General features: G+C 37.4%; 1 protein-coding gene across 5 annotated transcripts in view; it reads left to right on the forward strand.

The window, feature by feature from the left end:
* Nucleotides 1–16,479, forward strand: part of Strump (WASH complex subunit strump) — a 579,189-nt gene that overhangs the window by 397,931 nt on the left and 164,779 nt on the right. For all 5 annotated transcript variants that reach the window (XM_081746920.1, XM_081746918.1, XM_081746916.1 and 2 more), the window contains exon 14: nucleotides 5,680–5,862. In XM_081746920.1, coding sequence (XP_081603046.1) covers nucleotides 5,680–5,862 — 183 coding nt within the window. The remainder of the gene's footprint in view (nucleotides 1–5,679; nucleotides 5,863–16,479) is intronic.

The following is a 16,479-nucleotide window of genomic DNA, read 5'->3' on the forward strand; positions in this document are numbered from 1 at the left end:
TTAACAGAAACTGATTCATTATACATAGTGGAAGCATATTATATAATATAGTACCTTTATGTGCAGCTGATTTATGTATGTATGTTTGTTCTGTGTGTATGCAAGTGGATATCTTCTTTAATATCTTCTTTACTTCTCGTATTGTAACCGTTTATATCTGTGTTCACAATAAATCCGATAGTATTTTTTTAAAGATATGTTAGTATTTCAAGCAAATACATCAAAGGAAAAGTCATTATTTCAAGTTCTTTAAAAGTATTTCTGCATGAGGAGTTCCATTTTACCCCTGCTAGTATCCTTACCATTTTCTTCTGTAGTCTAAAGACGACAAAACTTTGGGAGTATCTGCGCAGAACGTCTTCATTATAGAATGATAATTTGAGTAATATATACACTTAGCTGTTTTTACATTAATCTTATCTCTTACACATCTAATTGCATAACACAGTTTGCATAATTTAGTTCTTACATATTCTATATGAGGCTCCCAATGAAATTTATGATATTTTTGCACTGAGAAAATTAACAGTTTCTACGTATTCAATTATTTTATCATCTATTTTTATTGTTGTATTACGCGTAGTTTGATAATTTTTAACATTATTAATATTAACGAAAAACTCATTTTTATTCATCCAAATAGAAAGTTAGTTTATTGCCAGTTGACAATTTGAAACTAATTCGCTTTCCTGTTTCCCACTAACTATTATATTCGTGTCATCTGTATATAAAGTCAAAAGAGAAGTGGTCCTAGTATTGATCCCTGCTTTATAACTTCTACACTCGGTACACATTTTTAATTTTTGTTGTTAACTTTTCCAGAGATATTAGTTACTTGCCTCCGATCTTTGAGGTGTGATTCAAGCCATTTATTCGCTAGACTACTGATACCTTAGCAGTGAAGTTTCTTGAGTAATATATTTGATTAACTAAATCAAAGGTTTTTGTTAGACCTAAAAAGTTTCCTACACATAATTGTTTCCTATCCAATAGCTTCCTACAGGTTTCAAGAAAATTAAAAATTGCTGTCTCAGTGAATTTACTTTTCAAAAAATCGTGTTGTGTGTTGAATAAAATAGAGCATTTATAAATAAATTGCATTACCCGATTGAACATTGAACTCTACCGAATTTCACCTATCATTGGTAACAATAAAATCGGTCTATAGTTTTCTGTTTCACTGCGTGTATCTTGCTTTTGTAACGGCATAATTTTAACAACTTTTAGCTTATCAGGAAAAGTTCCTGTTGAGAATGAAATATTTATCAGATAACATAATGGTTTGACTAGGTATTTGTATCAACATTTTTGTCAAACTGTTAGATACTTCATCCGTCCCAGCCGAGCCCGAATTTTTCACCTGCTTTATTTATAATAACTATTTCACTTTTTGTTACCGGTTATAACTTGAATGTCCTTCGTATATATGTATATCCGGATGACGTTCAAGTTATAACCAGAATTTCTTTTTTTCTGTTACATAAAGAAGCCAACATGCGAATCAGTTACTGTTCTCTTTCAATGTACTCCCCATATACACGCACACACTTGTCCCATTGGTATGGGAGTGATCGTATCTCTGCGGCATAGAATTCTTTGGGATGATCTTTCAGTCATTTCAGCACACGTTCTCTCTCTCTCTCTCTCTCTCTCTGTCTGTTATATACAGGGTGCGAATTGGCGGGGAGGATGCCAGGGATTTCCCCCCCTGACAAAAATCTTTCCCACCCTGGAGAAGAAAAATTTTATCCCTGGTAGGGATAACTTTTTCCCCCTCTGGAGTATTTTTAAGTGGACATAAAGATAAATAGGTCTACTTTGCGTAGCTAACCTAAATATTACTTGAGTGAAAATTTATGAAAGATCTCACATCTCAACTGTTTTGTACTTGTTAGTATATATATATATATGGGGGGGAGGACTGGGTGCGCATATGGGTGAAATTCATCCCCCCCCCTGGGAAAATTTTTCAATTCGCACACTGGTTATATATATGTAAAACCAGCAGCCAGTGATGATTTCGTGGAACATTAGCTATGTGTGCTAAGTTCTTTGTTTGAATACTTACAAGTTTTTTGTCTGAAATTCTAAACATTTTCCACAACTCAACAGGAAGATAATATTTCTACCTAAGGAATCTTTTTCTTTAAGTAAAGAGAAATGCTTGAAGGACAGACATTCTCTAATCCAAATAAAAATATATTGATTCACAGAGAATGACAGATCCTATTTTTCTGTAAAATATAAATATCTTCAAAACTTTGCATTAACAATTGCTTTGACTGAGGCGGTTAGTTTCAGAACAGCTGTAGAAGAAAAGCTTAAGGGCATTCGACTCATTGAAGACAAGAACGCTAGTCGAAATATCTATCTTTTTTCTGACCAGAGTATGTATTTATTTATTAGTTTTTTTTTTATTATTTTAATTATTGTAATTTTTCATGATTTACAATTTTACTAACATCAAGAACGCTTAAACTCTTCTCTGTCTCTTTACTTTCTTATTCGCCTGTTCTACGTGCCTCTTGTTTTCCTTTGCTGGCCTCAGAAAGATTCCTAACAGCTTCCGTTCAGCATGATCGGCGATATTTTCCAAGAAACCACAGCTCGCATACACACCTTTGTTCCCATACTGTTTGGCAGGTAATGCTAAATCTTCTGCTTTCAATGGCTCCAACAGGTCATGTTATGTCACTGTATTGACGTACGGTACATCATTCTGCCGTAATTTTTCATATAAACTTATGGTCTGTGAGCTGTCTCTCCCTACTCCTTGCTAGGTTGTTACATAAATTGTTGCACCAATGATTTGTTTTTACTCAAAACCTCTCTGCTTTGCAATCACAGAAGAAAGACCTCTTCTAGATCTTTACCGGTGGGTAACGTTTCCATAATAGCCGACACGTTCCCACGTTGAGTGGCTATGCTAATGCGTTGAATCAGGAAAGATTTTGCTTGAGTATCTCCTGATTTAATTGATATACGGTGGCCGATTTCATTTATAAATTTGAGGCCACCGCCTTCTCAAGGACCGCTAGACTTTATTGCTGTTGCAACAAAGCAATAGTTATCGAGTAGATTACTATATTTATTCCTTTTTTCTTTTGCTCTTCGAGGATCTAAGAGTCCAGCTTGTACTGAGGAATATTGAAGATTGGAGGGGGCATAAGTATCTGAACATGTGAAATCCCAAATCAATGCCTTTCCTCCTTTCTTCCATGGTACTAATGTCATACTATCAAATCTTTCTCCGTCTGAACAGCTACATCCAATCGGTTCCCTCACTGCTGGGAGCCCCGCAGATATTATAGCTCTTAATATTATATCATTCGCACTTGAGTGACGTGGATGTCTGCCGGCGCTGCTTTTGCACGACAAAACGTATAATCTTTTTTTTTTTTTTTTTTTTTTTTTTTTTTTTTTTTTTTTTTTTTTTTTTTTTTAATCTACTAAGGTGTTGCAATTGGGCCAGTGGTGTGGTTCACATATATTTGCTCCTAACCGTAGAGCGACGGATACTCGGAAGCTCTCATTGGACAGATGTAGGCCCAGAGAAGGTGATGGTAGAGCTTGAAGCCATGCGCCGTTTTCAGGGACATGACCTTGAGAAGCCTGGCCTTATCTTCAATGTTATTTGTAGTCTGCAATAAAGAAGCTACATGGTAATTAACGATGGGCTCGTCCAAGGCCGACTGATTGTTACGATCTTCGAGAGGGTCTAACCCAACTAAATTTGTCCATTTAGCTATGCAGTCCAGTACGTCTGGATTGGTGATTTCGTCGTTATCCCATTGAAGAAGAGAGCTAATTAATTGACTTGCAACATAGAAAGACGCAAGAAAAGACGGAATAGTCATATCTGTAGCGCGATGGATTCCAAGGCCTCCATTTTTGACTGGTAATGAAGCCTGTATTCAAGAGTTGTTATAAAGAGAACAATTGAGGATGGATTCCAGTCCAGTTTTAAGAACATCGTCAAACTTTTCCAATAGGACCTCTTCCTTCCAAGATGGAGAGCATCGAAGGAAATAAAACAATCTCGACATTCCAAATGAATCCCTTAATAAATAAAATGCAGAATGGGCTGAAAGCTTGGAAAATCGTGACAAAATAATTCTAGTTTGGAGGTCTTGTCTAATAATAGTTCGTTCTGTGCTTCTGTTGAGATAGCTGAACCTAAAAGCTCTACATTAGTTGGGGTAAGGAGCTGATTTATTAAAAATATCATATAGGTTCTTAATTTGTTCCTCTGTAGCACCGAGGAATCCCACTCCACATTTGGAGTAATTTAGCGATAAGCCAATTGATGATGCATGTGTACGAATGTTGTCTAATGTTTGTAGTATTACGTCTGTATTTCCAGCTATTGTTCCATCATCCAAATACCAGACATTCAGCTCTGCTTTAATATTATTAACAATTGGTTGGAGAGTCAAAGCAAACAGCGCTGGGCCTACCGGATCACCTTGTTGAACGCCTCGCTGTGATAGAATAGTGTTATCTCCTATATATAGGTTGCTTGGCTGAGAATAGCATTGAGAGATGTACGAAAAATATGATGGAAAATTGTTTTTAACAGAAAATAACATGGAATCTCGATTTAATTTGTTGAAGACATTTCTGAAATCGATTTTCAAAAATGCTTTCACTTGGGTGTGCAAAGTAGATTAATATGTGCGGGCTACATATATATCGTGGCTTCCGCCCCAAATGGGACGCAGACTCCTAGTTGGTGTGGATATAGCATGTTCATTAGTGATTCGCGCATCTTGTTGCAGATTATTTTGGCCGAGAATCGTCTCCAAACATTGCCCACGGCTATTGGCCGAATACCACCACTTTTCTTCTTAAGAGCAAGTAACGACGCACCGAAGAATATCGGTCTCAATATGGTGGTTACATTTCCCGATATAATTAGGTGTAACAGTTCTCTGATAGCCGTATCCATTGATGTTTCCATTAATAATAATCTTCACAAGGATCTTTTATAATTTTGTATAGTTTAAACCAGTGGTTCCCAATCTTTTGTTCTAGCGACAATCTTTATTCTACGTGCAAGACATCGCAACATAGTTCTTTGGTTTTTATTAGTAATATTGTAAATTGTAATAGTGTAAGACTATAAGTTTCTGTGAAGTAGTGACTTATCTAGTACTGGATCGGGTTGCTGCCACTGGATATGTTGACCGATATACTGTCTCAGAATCAATTTTTACTGCTTACTAAATGCTTCATGCTTTTTAAATTTTAAAATTTCGCGACACATCCTATGGGAATATGCACCACACCGCTGTGAACCGCCAGTTTAAACACATGTTTTTAACTTCAGAATAATAATTTCTGACAAATTTTCAGCAGGTGCACTCATTTTTGAGTTACATTTGTGGATGTATATTGTTACCTTACCACATTTCAATAAAACACATTACGAATGTAATGAAGGTAAGAATATAGTAATTAATTTGACTATATATCTTCAAAAGGAGCTTAACTTCTTTGGTGTGTCTGTACTGCTGTAAATAGTTATTCACTGGCGAGTTAGTCATTGAGACTTATTAACTCTTAGAAATGTTCTTTCAAAATACTGGAATATTCTCATTCAGAAAGCGTCGTAGTCATACAATTAGATACAAATAAATTATTGTGTTGATAAACTTTACACATTCTTATTTCTTCCAGGTGGCCAAACTAACACATTCCATGTCCATCTTTACAGAAGGCATCTTAATGATGAAGAGCACACTAGTAGGAATAATTAGAGTTGATCCAAAACAACTTCTTGAAGATGGCATTCGTAAAGAATTGGTAAAGCATGTGGCCACTGCGTTACACAATGGATTAACTTTTAATCCTAAAACAAAGGTTTGATTATACTATATATTTTATGTTGTTGCTTTTCTGTTTCCAAGTGCTATTTAATAAGGTGTGAATCAGGTTTATTGTCCGAAAAAGAAAAATAAGGAAAAAAATGAAGCATGATTCCCAAACCAAAACTTTTTATTTCATAGACTACAGGATACATACATGAATTAAAATTTCTTCAAGCAGACAGCATTTGGGCCTTCTTTTCCTGCCACGCGCAGCTTCTTCTTGAAGTTGGCAGAAAGGCGTTTTCCGTGTTTTGCAGCCACCAGCTTCGAAATAGGGTCCAATTTCGCTTAAATTGCGTTATTTCCTTCCAAAGAAGCTTTTTAGCAACCATTTCTCTCTTCACCATAGCCCAGAATCGCTCAATTGGTCTACACTGTGGCACAGACGTTGGGTTGTCAACTCATGACACATATGAGAGGTGATTGTTCTCTAAAAACTGCACGATGATCTGAGCATAATGCAATGATGCCTTGTCCGGCCAAAATAAAATGGGCTGGGTAATGTTCAGACCATAGATGTTCATTTTACTTCGACCTCACTCACCCTCGCCCTCGCAGTAGCAGTTGGCCCTCGCCCTCGCGAATGGAATTGTCCATCGCCCTCGCGTGCCCTCACCCTCGCTGTCGAAACTTGTCCTCGCCTTCGCTCACCCTCGCTGCCGAAATTTGTCCTCGTCCTCGCGCACCCTCACCCTTCCCATCGAAGTTTGTCCTCGCCCTCGCGCACCATCGCCCTCGCTGCCGATACTTGTCCTCGCCCTCGCGCACCCTCGCCCTCTTCGTCGAAGCTTTTCCTCACCCTCGCCATCGAAGCTTGTCTTCGCCCTCGCTGCCCTCACCCTCGCTGTCGAAACTTGTCCTCGCCTTCCCTCACCCTCTTCGTCGAAGCTTTACCTCGCCCTCTCGCACCCTCACCCTCGCCATCTAAACTTGTCCTCGCCCTCGCGCACCCTCGCCCTCGCGGCCAATACTTGTCCTTGCCCTCGAGCTCTCTCGCCCTTGCGTCACTGTGGGCGAGGGAACTTGAAGGTGAGGATGCCCTCGAGAGGGCCAACCTCGCGAGGGTGAACATCTCTGGTTCAGACTATGTATCCATGGCAACAAAATGTTTCGTAGACAATTGGATACATACATTTCACTGTTTAATGTTTTGTCGGTCACAAACGCTGGAGAAAGCCTCCCATCCTGTGGCAGTGCCTGCCACACCATCATTTTCTTTGGAAATTTGGATTTCGGTTTTATCATGGCTTCCAGAGGGGATTGGCACCCTGGTACAATAGAGACATATTCATTAACATTCATCTCTGAAGCGTCCCATTCGACTTTTGTTTCATCATCGATGATGAAGAAAAAGTTACCTCCCGAACTTCAACGTACCAGGGTTACCTCCGAAAAGTTACCATGGCTTTCTTATACAATTTTGCACAATTTTTCTTTGCTTTCTCCAATTCGTCTTTTCGTATTTTGCCACTGTCTTGTCTTTTTCGTGAGTGAATTCCGTCTGTTTTCCGATTTCTCATTACTGATGCTTGCGAAATGTTTTGTTTTAGAGCAGCTTGTCGCGTTGACAGATTTGGTTTTTTCACGAACACCTTCTTTGTTTCTTCCACCATCTTCTGGTTACATGCTGTGCGCAGTGGCCCTGAATTTGTGTTATATCGAACTTCACCAGTGTCAAGAAATCGTTTAATAACTCTGTTGATCCTTCTCACACACACACACCTTGTTCTTTGAGGTAAGACACTGTCACCTGACGATCACAATTCTGTTCCTGGAAAAACCTGGCAATCGCAATGTTTTGCTTTTCTGTCTCTTTTTATTTAGGCATACTGCCCATGTGAACCATACTGTCGCTATCAAACACTCATAGGTCACTGCACAATTTGGTGCAAGGCGCCTTCACTCCTTGCTCCTGTTCGCAGTGGTGCCAACTCAAAGTTTGGGATAATAAACCTGAATCACACCTTATACAATCATGTACACAATTGGTTCCCACCTACTATACATTAGGAGTAAAAAAATAACTTGCAGCAAGCGTGTAAACTTAGCCTAACTCAAAACAAGTTGGTTCGTATCGATTCGCCTTTTTCTCAGAACTATAATTTTAACCTCGTATTTTCATAATCCGAAAACTAAAAACCAGGAGTAATGACAGGACACAAAAGTAATCAAAATATAAAAATAGTTTTAAAAAAATTAAGGAATCAGAAGAAAAAATACCATGTCACACTTCTTAGCACAAGAGAGATCATATCACAATTCGTGGCCAAAAGGTAACTTTGATGCAGATGTTTTCTCTCATAAATGTTGATTTAATTTCATAATGACAATGAGAAAATACAATATTATCTACTTACGTGCCTTTCCACAAACAGAGAAATGCCAGATGTGCTGATCCTGCAGTTTTTCAGAAGCCTGGAGTATTGCAGTTCAGTTAAGAAGAAATAAAATAACTTAAGAACAACAAAATGAAACATTTAATATTCATGCTACTTCGCGTGAAAAAGAAATTTTGTGAACTTTGTGACTGATCGAAAGTTTGGCTTGATGTGTGGCTAAGCCTATTTCATGGCTAATCCATCCTCCCAGTCTTGAATCTAAATACTCCCATGAGACGGGAGATCATAAAAATCGACAGAATCAAATTGCAAAATTCAGACCTTTCTCTACAATTCACTCCTATTTAAATTGTCTCTGATCTGTGTAGATGTTCTTTTCCTTATTACTTCTCACAAATCAGGTGATGCTGATAACTAGGTGTAACATTTCTAGCGGGAAACCTAAGTTTGACTTCCAGTGAAAGATCATGTGATTCCGATCCCACGTTAAGCTGTAAGTCCACGTCTCTGAATGGGACGTTATATTGTAAACCAACCAAGTAACATCTATACGAGATTCTGCTAAGGGTGTTTTTTTGATTCGCACTAGGTAGTAATGTGTATCACGCAATGGACGAATTAACTGGGATAGTTGTAAGTTGAAACTATCACACTGGTCACTGTCTGGCCATGAAAGGGCTTTTCTTCAACTGTAGCCAATGTAGATTTCTGTGTAGCCAATCATCAATGGTCAGTCGAGATGATACACGCATATTTGCAGGAGATCGACGATGGGACAAGGCATGCTATAAACACTGATTGGTAACTTTTGTTTTTAGATATTCGATATCCAGGAGAACGACGGCATTGAAGTAGTGCCGCGGCAGCTGTAGATGAGGACCGTTTTCATTCTCATAACTTACACTTAAACTGTATATTATGATAAAAAGGCCTTGTGTCCATCTTAAACACAAAATAAATACAACTTTCTTGCAAGGCTGTCTATAATCTTTATTATAAATTAATTAGAAATGTTACAGTTTCGGAAGTATATCACTTCCTTCTTCAGACTACTACTCCAACTGAAATCATAAATAAGATTACTTTTTTTTTTTTTTTTTAACAATCATCCACATACCTACAAAACAATAGTAATTTATCACCACCTCTTTCCATCACTGTTTTCTCCCATTCGTTCATTACCAGATCTGCTATTACTGGGCTTATACATGAGCCAATGCTCAACCCATCTTTCATTTTCACTATTGTCCCACACAAACCTTAAAGCTTTTCTCATTTTCTCCTTATCCCAGTTTTCAATTTTTCTGTCCTTCATAACCGTGTCCACTACTCTTAGAACTTCTTCTCTCTTGATGCTGAGGAGCATACTTTTTACGTCCACACTAAACATAACAGTCCTTTCTTTTCTGGTTCCTAAACCTTTTGTCAATTCTTTCACTTCTGCTCAATTAACTACCCTCTTGCTGTCCTGAATTCCTCTGAGAGTTTCTGCAATCTTTTTAATCCTTTTCTCCAATGCTTCCATGAAATTCTCCTACAGTCTCAAACAGGTCTCAGTTTTACTTCCTTATGAATTTTAGGAAAACCTTTCGTCTTCGGTACCCTTCCTTCTTCATCAAGAAACTTTGAGAATCCTTTCTTCTTACCTTCTTCTATTACCTGTCTTCTTATCTTCTTTCCCTGTTTCTGCTACTTCCTCATATGTACTGTCATTCAACTGCTTAAGCTTCTCTTCATACCACCCTTTCTCCATAACCACTATTGCACCCCCTTTATCCGCTTCTTCCACCACTATATCTTTGCTGTTCTTAATTCTCTTTAAACCTTGTAATTCATTTTCATGTAAATTCCATTTCTTCTTTTTTGAAACATTTTTCACTAATTTCATTATTTTTCTTCTTACTTCTTTCACCTTCTCTTTATCCTCTATCTCCTGTAAAGCTTCTTCCGCGCCATAAACCAATTCTTCTATGTCTGTTTTACATTTGACTACCTTAAACTTGAATCCTAGACTTAAAAATTCCTCTTCTTCTTTCGTAATCTCAGCTCCTCCAATAACTACTACCTTCTTCTTGGAATCATTTCTTTTCTCTTCCTTCCATCCTATTCTTCTTCCTTTTTCATTTAATCTCTTCTTCTCTTTCTCCGTGTAGCTTTCTTCCCAACGTCTTAGACATTCCATCGTCCACTCCCTGACAAATATACTTAGTTTTTCTTCAAATTGGCTTTTGTTTCTCTCACTACGCCAAACCCTTCACTTCTACCTTTCTTCTTCCTGACCACATCCCATATGAGTTATTTTTGTAACTTCCTATTCAAGTTTCTATATCTTACTGTTTTGCACTCTACATCTTTTTTCTTTACCACTAGTCTTTTCGGAATTACACCGTCTTCTAAGCACTTATTTATGAATCTCAGTTGTTCTTCAATCTATATTTCCTTTCTTTCGTCATTCTTCCATTCATCAATTTTCCTCTGAAGATTCGGAAAATGACCAACATGGATATTATGATAAAAAGGCCTTGTGTCCATTTTAAACACAAACTAATGTCATTTATGATTTCAGTTGGAGTAGTAGTCTGAAAAAGGAAGTGATATAGTTCCGAAACTGTAACATTTCTAGTTAATTTATAATAAAGATTATAGACGGCCTTGTAAGAAAGTTGTATTTAGTTTGTGTTTAAACTTTATGTATATCTCCTATGTTCATAGATCACTTAAAAACTTGGTATCAGGGAAAAAAACTTAGGTCGTATAGCACCTTCATAGACAAAATTACATTTAAAAGTTGAAGCACAAAATAATAATCCAAGTGGATTAGGTCTTTAAGCTGTCGGATTTTTTGCAATGTACTGATGAAGTAGTAAGTACACGTCAGGTCAAGTCCAAATATCGTAGGATTCATATCCACTGATAATGAGGAAATCCATATTCAACGACATAAAATGACGTAGTAAACATCCAAAAGAAGCAACAGGGATGTAAACTTCACTCGGTGTACAACGTTATTATTCAATATTTTACTCCAAGATTACAAAGGCAGTGCAATACAACACAAAAAGAACTGACTACAGACTTAAAGAGAAGGGATAACTGCTAATAAAGATGCAATGATCAAGCACGTTGCCCCGCCAAGGTGGTAAGGCTTTTTTTTTTTTTTTTTTTTTTTCAGCCAAAAACTGATTGAGATGCGCGAAGATCTGGAAATCGGTTGGAAAAACGCAATGAAAATACGGTGAGGAAGAGTTGCATATTGCAACTTATGGAGAGTCTACCTCCTTCGAGTGACAACAAGGTGACACCATGCCTATTGACCATTACTGAATGCTTTCGTACAAGTTTGTGGTGCATTTAATGGAGTTCAACACTGTTAGGACTTGCAGTGATGGTTTAATCTCAACAAGGAAGAACATGATCGATCTCTCCCACCATAAATTACTATACTCGCAGCATTATCGTTTGTGTTTGGAGTAGTTTGGGAAATTTTCCTTAACATTGATTTTGATCTAGCCGATTTCCTGGTCATTTACGATTGTCGTACTAGATTCATTTTTCATTAAAAGTCACAATCCGATAAAGGAAACTCGATTATTACGTACTCTCAGACGCACACCTCTAGACGACAATCTTGGTTGGTCGTTGTCAGCTCCTGTGGCACAGTTTCTCACATTATTGACTCTGCGGATGATCCACTTCGGCAATGTACCTAAGAAGGTAATCAGAACATAGTGTAAGTTGATGGCCACGGGGTTCATTTCTCGATATTCTGTCAGGCATAAAATTTCAAAAAACAATTGCGATTGGTGTGTTCATTCAGCAGTTCTGGTCCAGATGCACTGCTGGTGTTTTTCGCTGCTATGTGTGCAGAATCTGCCAGTTTGAATTCGTAAAGGAAAACTACTTGCAGTTTTGCAGTTGCTGCGTATCTGAAAGGTTAGGTCAGTTATAGTTGACAACGAATAGATTATATTCAACGCCAAGTACGTCAATCTATGAAAAATGAATTAATATTTGATGTTTAGTTTTTGTTACAGAAGATTATTGGGGGGTGGGACACGGTGGCTCAGTGGTAGAGGCTTACCTCTGGTACGTGGTATCTTTGGTTCAATCCCGGCCAAGTAAGTTGTTGGACAACATCGTGCTCGTAGATTTACTCGGGAGTACTCCCGTTTTCTTTCACTTTCTCATTCCGCCAATGCTTTCATCATCATTCACTTGCTTGAATCACCGTCTCTCTTAGCCTAAGAGGCATAATCATGGAACGTTAAACTCAAAAATTTCATTTTTTGTTACAGAAAATTAGAATTGTAATGGCTAAGTTCTGATCTTAGTATTCTAGGATTTTGTGCTAAGATTTCAGTATAATTGTGACCTAATACTGCTAAAGGATCTGTAATTGTAGCGATATTACGCGCTAGTATTTAAATGAGTAATAAGATAAGAGTATGTGATATAATTGCTGCAATTAAGTATTTCATTATTGCAACAAGTTAAGCCTAACACGACTACTTGATCAATATTTAAATTTTACAATTCCATCAACTTGACAAGTTATTTCCAACCCAAGGAGGCAAGAAAAAATGCGTTGAAAGTCGGAAGCTGGAAGTTCTTTAGAATACAGAACATTAGGAATACAGAATTAGGTGAAAAATTGGTGGATGTCGGAGCTTAGAAAATGTGATCTGTTATTCCGATATTTCGTTACAGATCTGTGTCACTTTAAAAAAGATTATTATAAAACAGAAGACAGAATATTAATGCTTCAGGTTGTACAAATCAGAATTAATATATATGAGCAGAGCGTTGTAAATTTCGCTTATCAATCCGTGATAATGTCTGTTCTGCTGAAATAAACTCTGTTTCAAATGTCGACGATCTGGATGTTTTGCTTAAGTATGTTTATTCATTCAGAATTAGTATCGATTTTTATATTTACCGCCGAAAGTTCGTTTGGATGGCCGATCCTGTACAATGAACAATATCATCCAAAGAATAACCTGAATGATACAAAAGAGATCACTGGAAGAGAAAGAAATTCTGAGAAACGACTTCTTGGAATCGACTCAATTCAATATAATCCACCGTGGGAAGTGTTGCAGAAACGAAAACTTGTTCAACCGACATACGTAGGGATGCGGAAACAACGACATCGACAGCGCAGTATCCATCCTATGGAAGCGAAGGAAGTTGTTCAGTCAGTTCAACACAAAAGATCACTGCTTTCCAATATAGATCCCAGGTGCACTCGCGAGGGGTTTAAACAAAATAATCAGAGTAATGTTAAGTAAATGGCATGGGTGTTACTTCTATAGAGTTTCGACTAGGTCAAATGCGGAAACTGAATAGCACTCGAGTTCATCATGAAAACAAATAAATCCTCGCTAATCATAGAGAAAGACTATCATTAAGAGACGTGAAAATAATTGAAACATGTGCCACTGCGACCGAACTATTCCCTTCATCAGTTAAACAATGACTGGCGGTAAAGTACACAAAGAAACAGGCCACGGAAATCCAACAGTATGTAGTAAACGTGAAAACCGTAAAAAGAAGGAAGATGCTTTTTAGGCGTTGATAATTGAGGATTTTAAAAAAAGAAAAGAGGAAAGAGGAGAAAATTGCTGGGTATCTGAAAGGTTAGGTCATTTATGGTACGCAATGAATAGCTTATGTTTAACACCGAGTACTTCGATCTATAGAAGATGATTAAGTAGCCCATATGTGCTTACTGTTACGGGAAATTAGAATTGTAATAAATATAAAGCTGTGATCTTAGTATTCCAGGATCTGATGATAAGGCTAGAGAATAATTGTGGCTCGATATATTCCAAGGTTCTGTAATTTTGCGATGTTGTGTAATACGAAATTGAATGAGTAATACGAAAAGAGATTGCGTTTTAATTAAAGTAGCTGCAATTTAGCATTTGCTAATTGTAACCAGTTAAACCTAACCATTTGACGATTTCATCAATTTTTGAAGTTTACAACTCCATAAGCAATTATGTGTTCGATACGTTTTCTTTCATACAGCACCGTCCAGCAACATACTGTCACCAGACAAACTGGACGTCCCAACCTGTTTTTGAACATGTGCGGAGTGACGATAACGTACGGTTTACTTACATTCATCCATCAGTTTGGATAGAGACGTAAAATAGGCCATTTCGTTCACACCAACTCAATATTTTTATCTTCGTTCGCCAAAGACAATTAATCAGAACTAACAGGTAACATCCGTCCAAACGCCAGTATTTGCCTGATGAAGTAGAAAGGTTGGGTTTTTGTATGAAAAGAGGTCGTTATGTATTTGTCCCTATATCTCATAGGTTCTTCGTTAAACCTGAGGGCTTTGAAGTGCTCCATTGTATAAACAAAGGATGGTCACAGGTGAGGAGGCATTCTGGGTTAATAATTACGGCTTTTGTCCTTCTGTGCGTCGTAAATTATCTTTAGGATTACAGGATTAAGTATAGCTAGTAAATTATTTCAATATGCTTTTAGGGTTGAATTCATCCGTTAGCATGGGAGGCTGGCTGTTGTTTTTGAGATATGTTCGATTATGAAGATGGGACGTCCCCTATTAAGTTTAACAGTAATTAGTAAAAGTGGAGAAAACTCCATGGTAAATGGAATAAATTATACGACACATACGAAATGACAACAGGTTTTCGCGAGGAAGATGGAAGAGAAAATTAAAAAGAACGTAAGAACTATGACACTGTATGGCTGTTCTGGGAAAAGGAAACTAGAGAGGTGGGAAGCTAGATGGGGATGGCGTTTGGCTGATCAGCATTTCGTGAATTAGAGAGTGTACTGAATTCGTAGAATCCAAAGAAAAAATGCCCACAATCGTTATTGAAACTTAAGTGTGACTAACCAGAAAATAATGGAAAGACAGTTGTTGGGAGTATCGTTCTACGTGCAAGATTACTATTGTACACTGCACGAATCAAAATAAAGAAGCATTAAACTATAGCGAAAATAGAAGTGGGTAAAGTGGCGTAGCAGATAAATGGAGAGTCTTCTATTATTTTTTTTAAAGTAGTTTCCAAATTTGTGTCATAATAAAATTATCCGCTTTTTTCGAAACCACGTTATGTAAGATATTTATGTGTAAAACTATTCTTTCAAGGTGTTTACCTAACAACGGACCAGCCCTTGTTCTATCAGTAGTGGGAATGAGGGTAAAATGAGTAAATATTCTCGCTCCCGCTACTGATAGAAGGAAGTGAAAATATTTATTAGTTTTATTCTCACTCCAGTGCGATACAGCCGCTCACCCAACCTCTGTAAACTTAGTACCTGAGGGAAAAGGAATCATCCTATATCCATGTGTCTGTGTAAAGACAAGCGTCAACTGTTACCATGTTCATAAAGTTTGCAAGGACCAACTTTTTATTAAAAGGCGACCTTCCCAAAAAATGTCTAAGGACTTCTTTGATTTCTTTGTAGCTTTTTTTAAAGATAGTTCATTTTCTTTTTAAATTTAATGTCTGTCTTCACCATAGAGATGTAAGATATGGAAATAAAACAGGGTGTCTACAGGTCAAGAAAGTCAAAAAAAGTCAAGAAATCGGAATATTAGGTCAAAAATGTCAAGAAAAGTCAAGAAATGGCACGGTAGGTCAAGAATTTTTGTTTTATACCCCAATGATGATAAACAGCTACGTGGTGATACACAACTGCGGTGATGTAACTGTGATACTGAGGAATATTAAGATGCTTAACTGAGATACTGAAAGATGTTACGGTCTGCTGTACAGTATTGCAACCAGATTCATTCACAAAAATGTCATGAATGGAATAAGTAACGCCAGAAAGCTCACTACCATTGACTTTGACAGATTCGTCCAATATTAAGATGGCTTAGGATATAGATATTGGTTTTGGTGCTTCTGTTACTTGTAAAAGTCTGGAGATTCTGTCATTTAGGAACCAGTGCAGAGAATTTTTGATCATTCTGTTCAAGAAACTTGTTGAAAAGGGTCCATTGGCCTGCAAAATTGTTAAAGGGGCCTCTTGTCTTTCACCAGATGTAATGGCGGATAGCTCATTACGAGTGTCTCGTATAATCCTTGCCCTTGAAGAGTTTGTGTCTAAGGAGCATTTATCTCCATTAATGGCCGATTTTGTGAAACGGGACTGCCTTCAACTTTGCGATTCCTCGTGTTTTAAGGAAGTGCTTAAGTCATTTGATTGGAAGACAGACAAACTGGATGTGTTTCTTTCTAACGTACTCCGTGACAAAAGTGTGAATAATGTTTCGAAAA

This window comes from Thermobia domestica, chromosome 18, assembly GCF_964235325.1.
Source record: "Thermobia domestica chromosome 18, izTheDome1.hap1.1, whole genome shotgun sequence".
NCBI lineage: Eukaryota > Metazoa > Arthropoda > Insecta > Zygentoma > Lepismatidae > Thermobia > Thermobia domestica.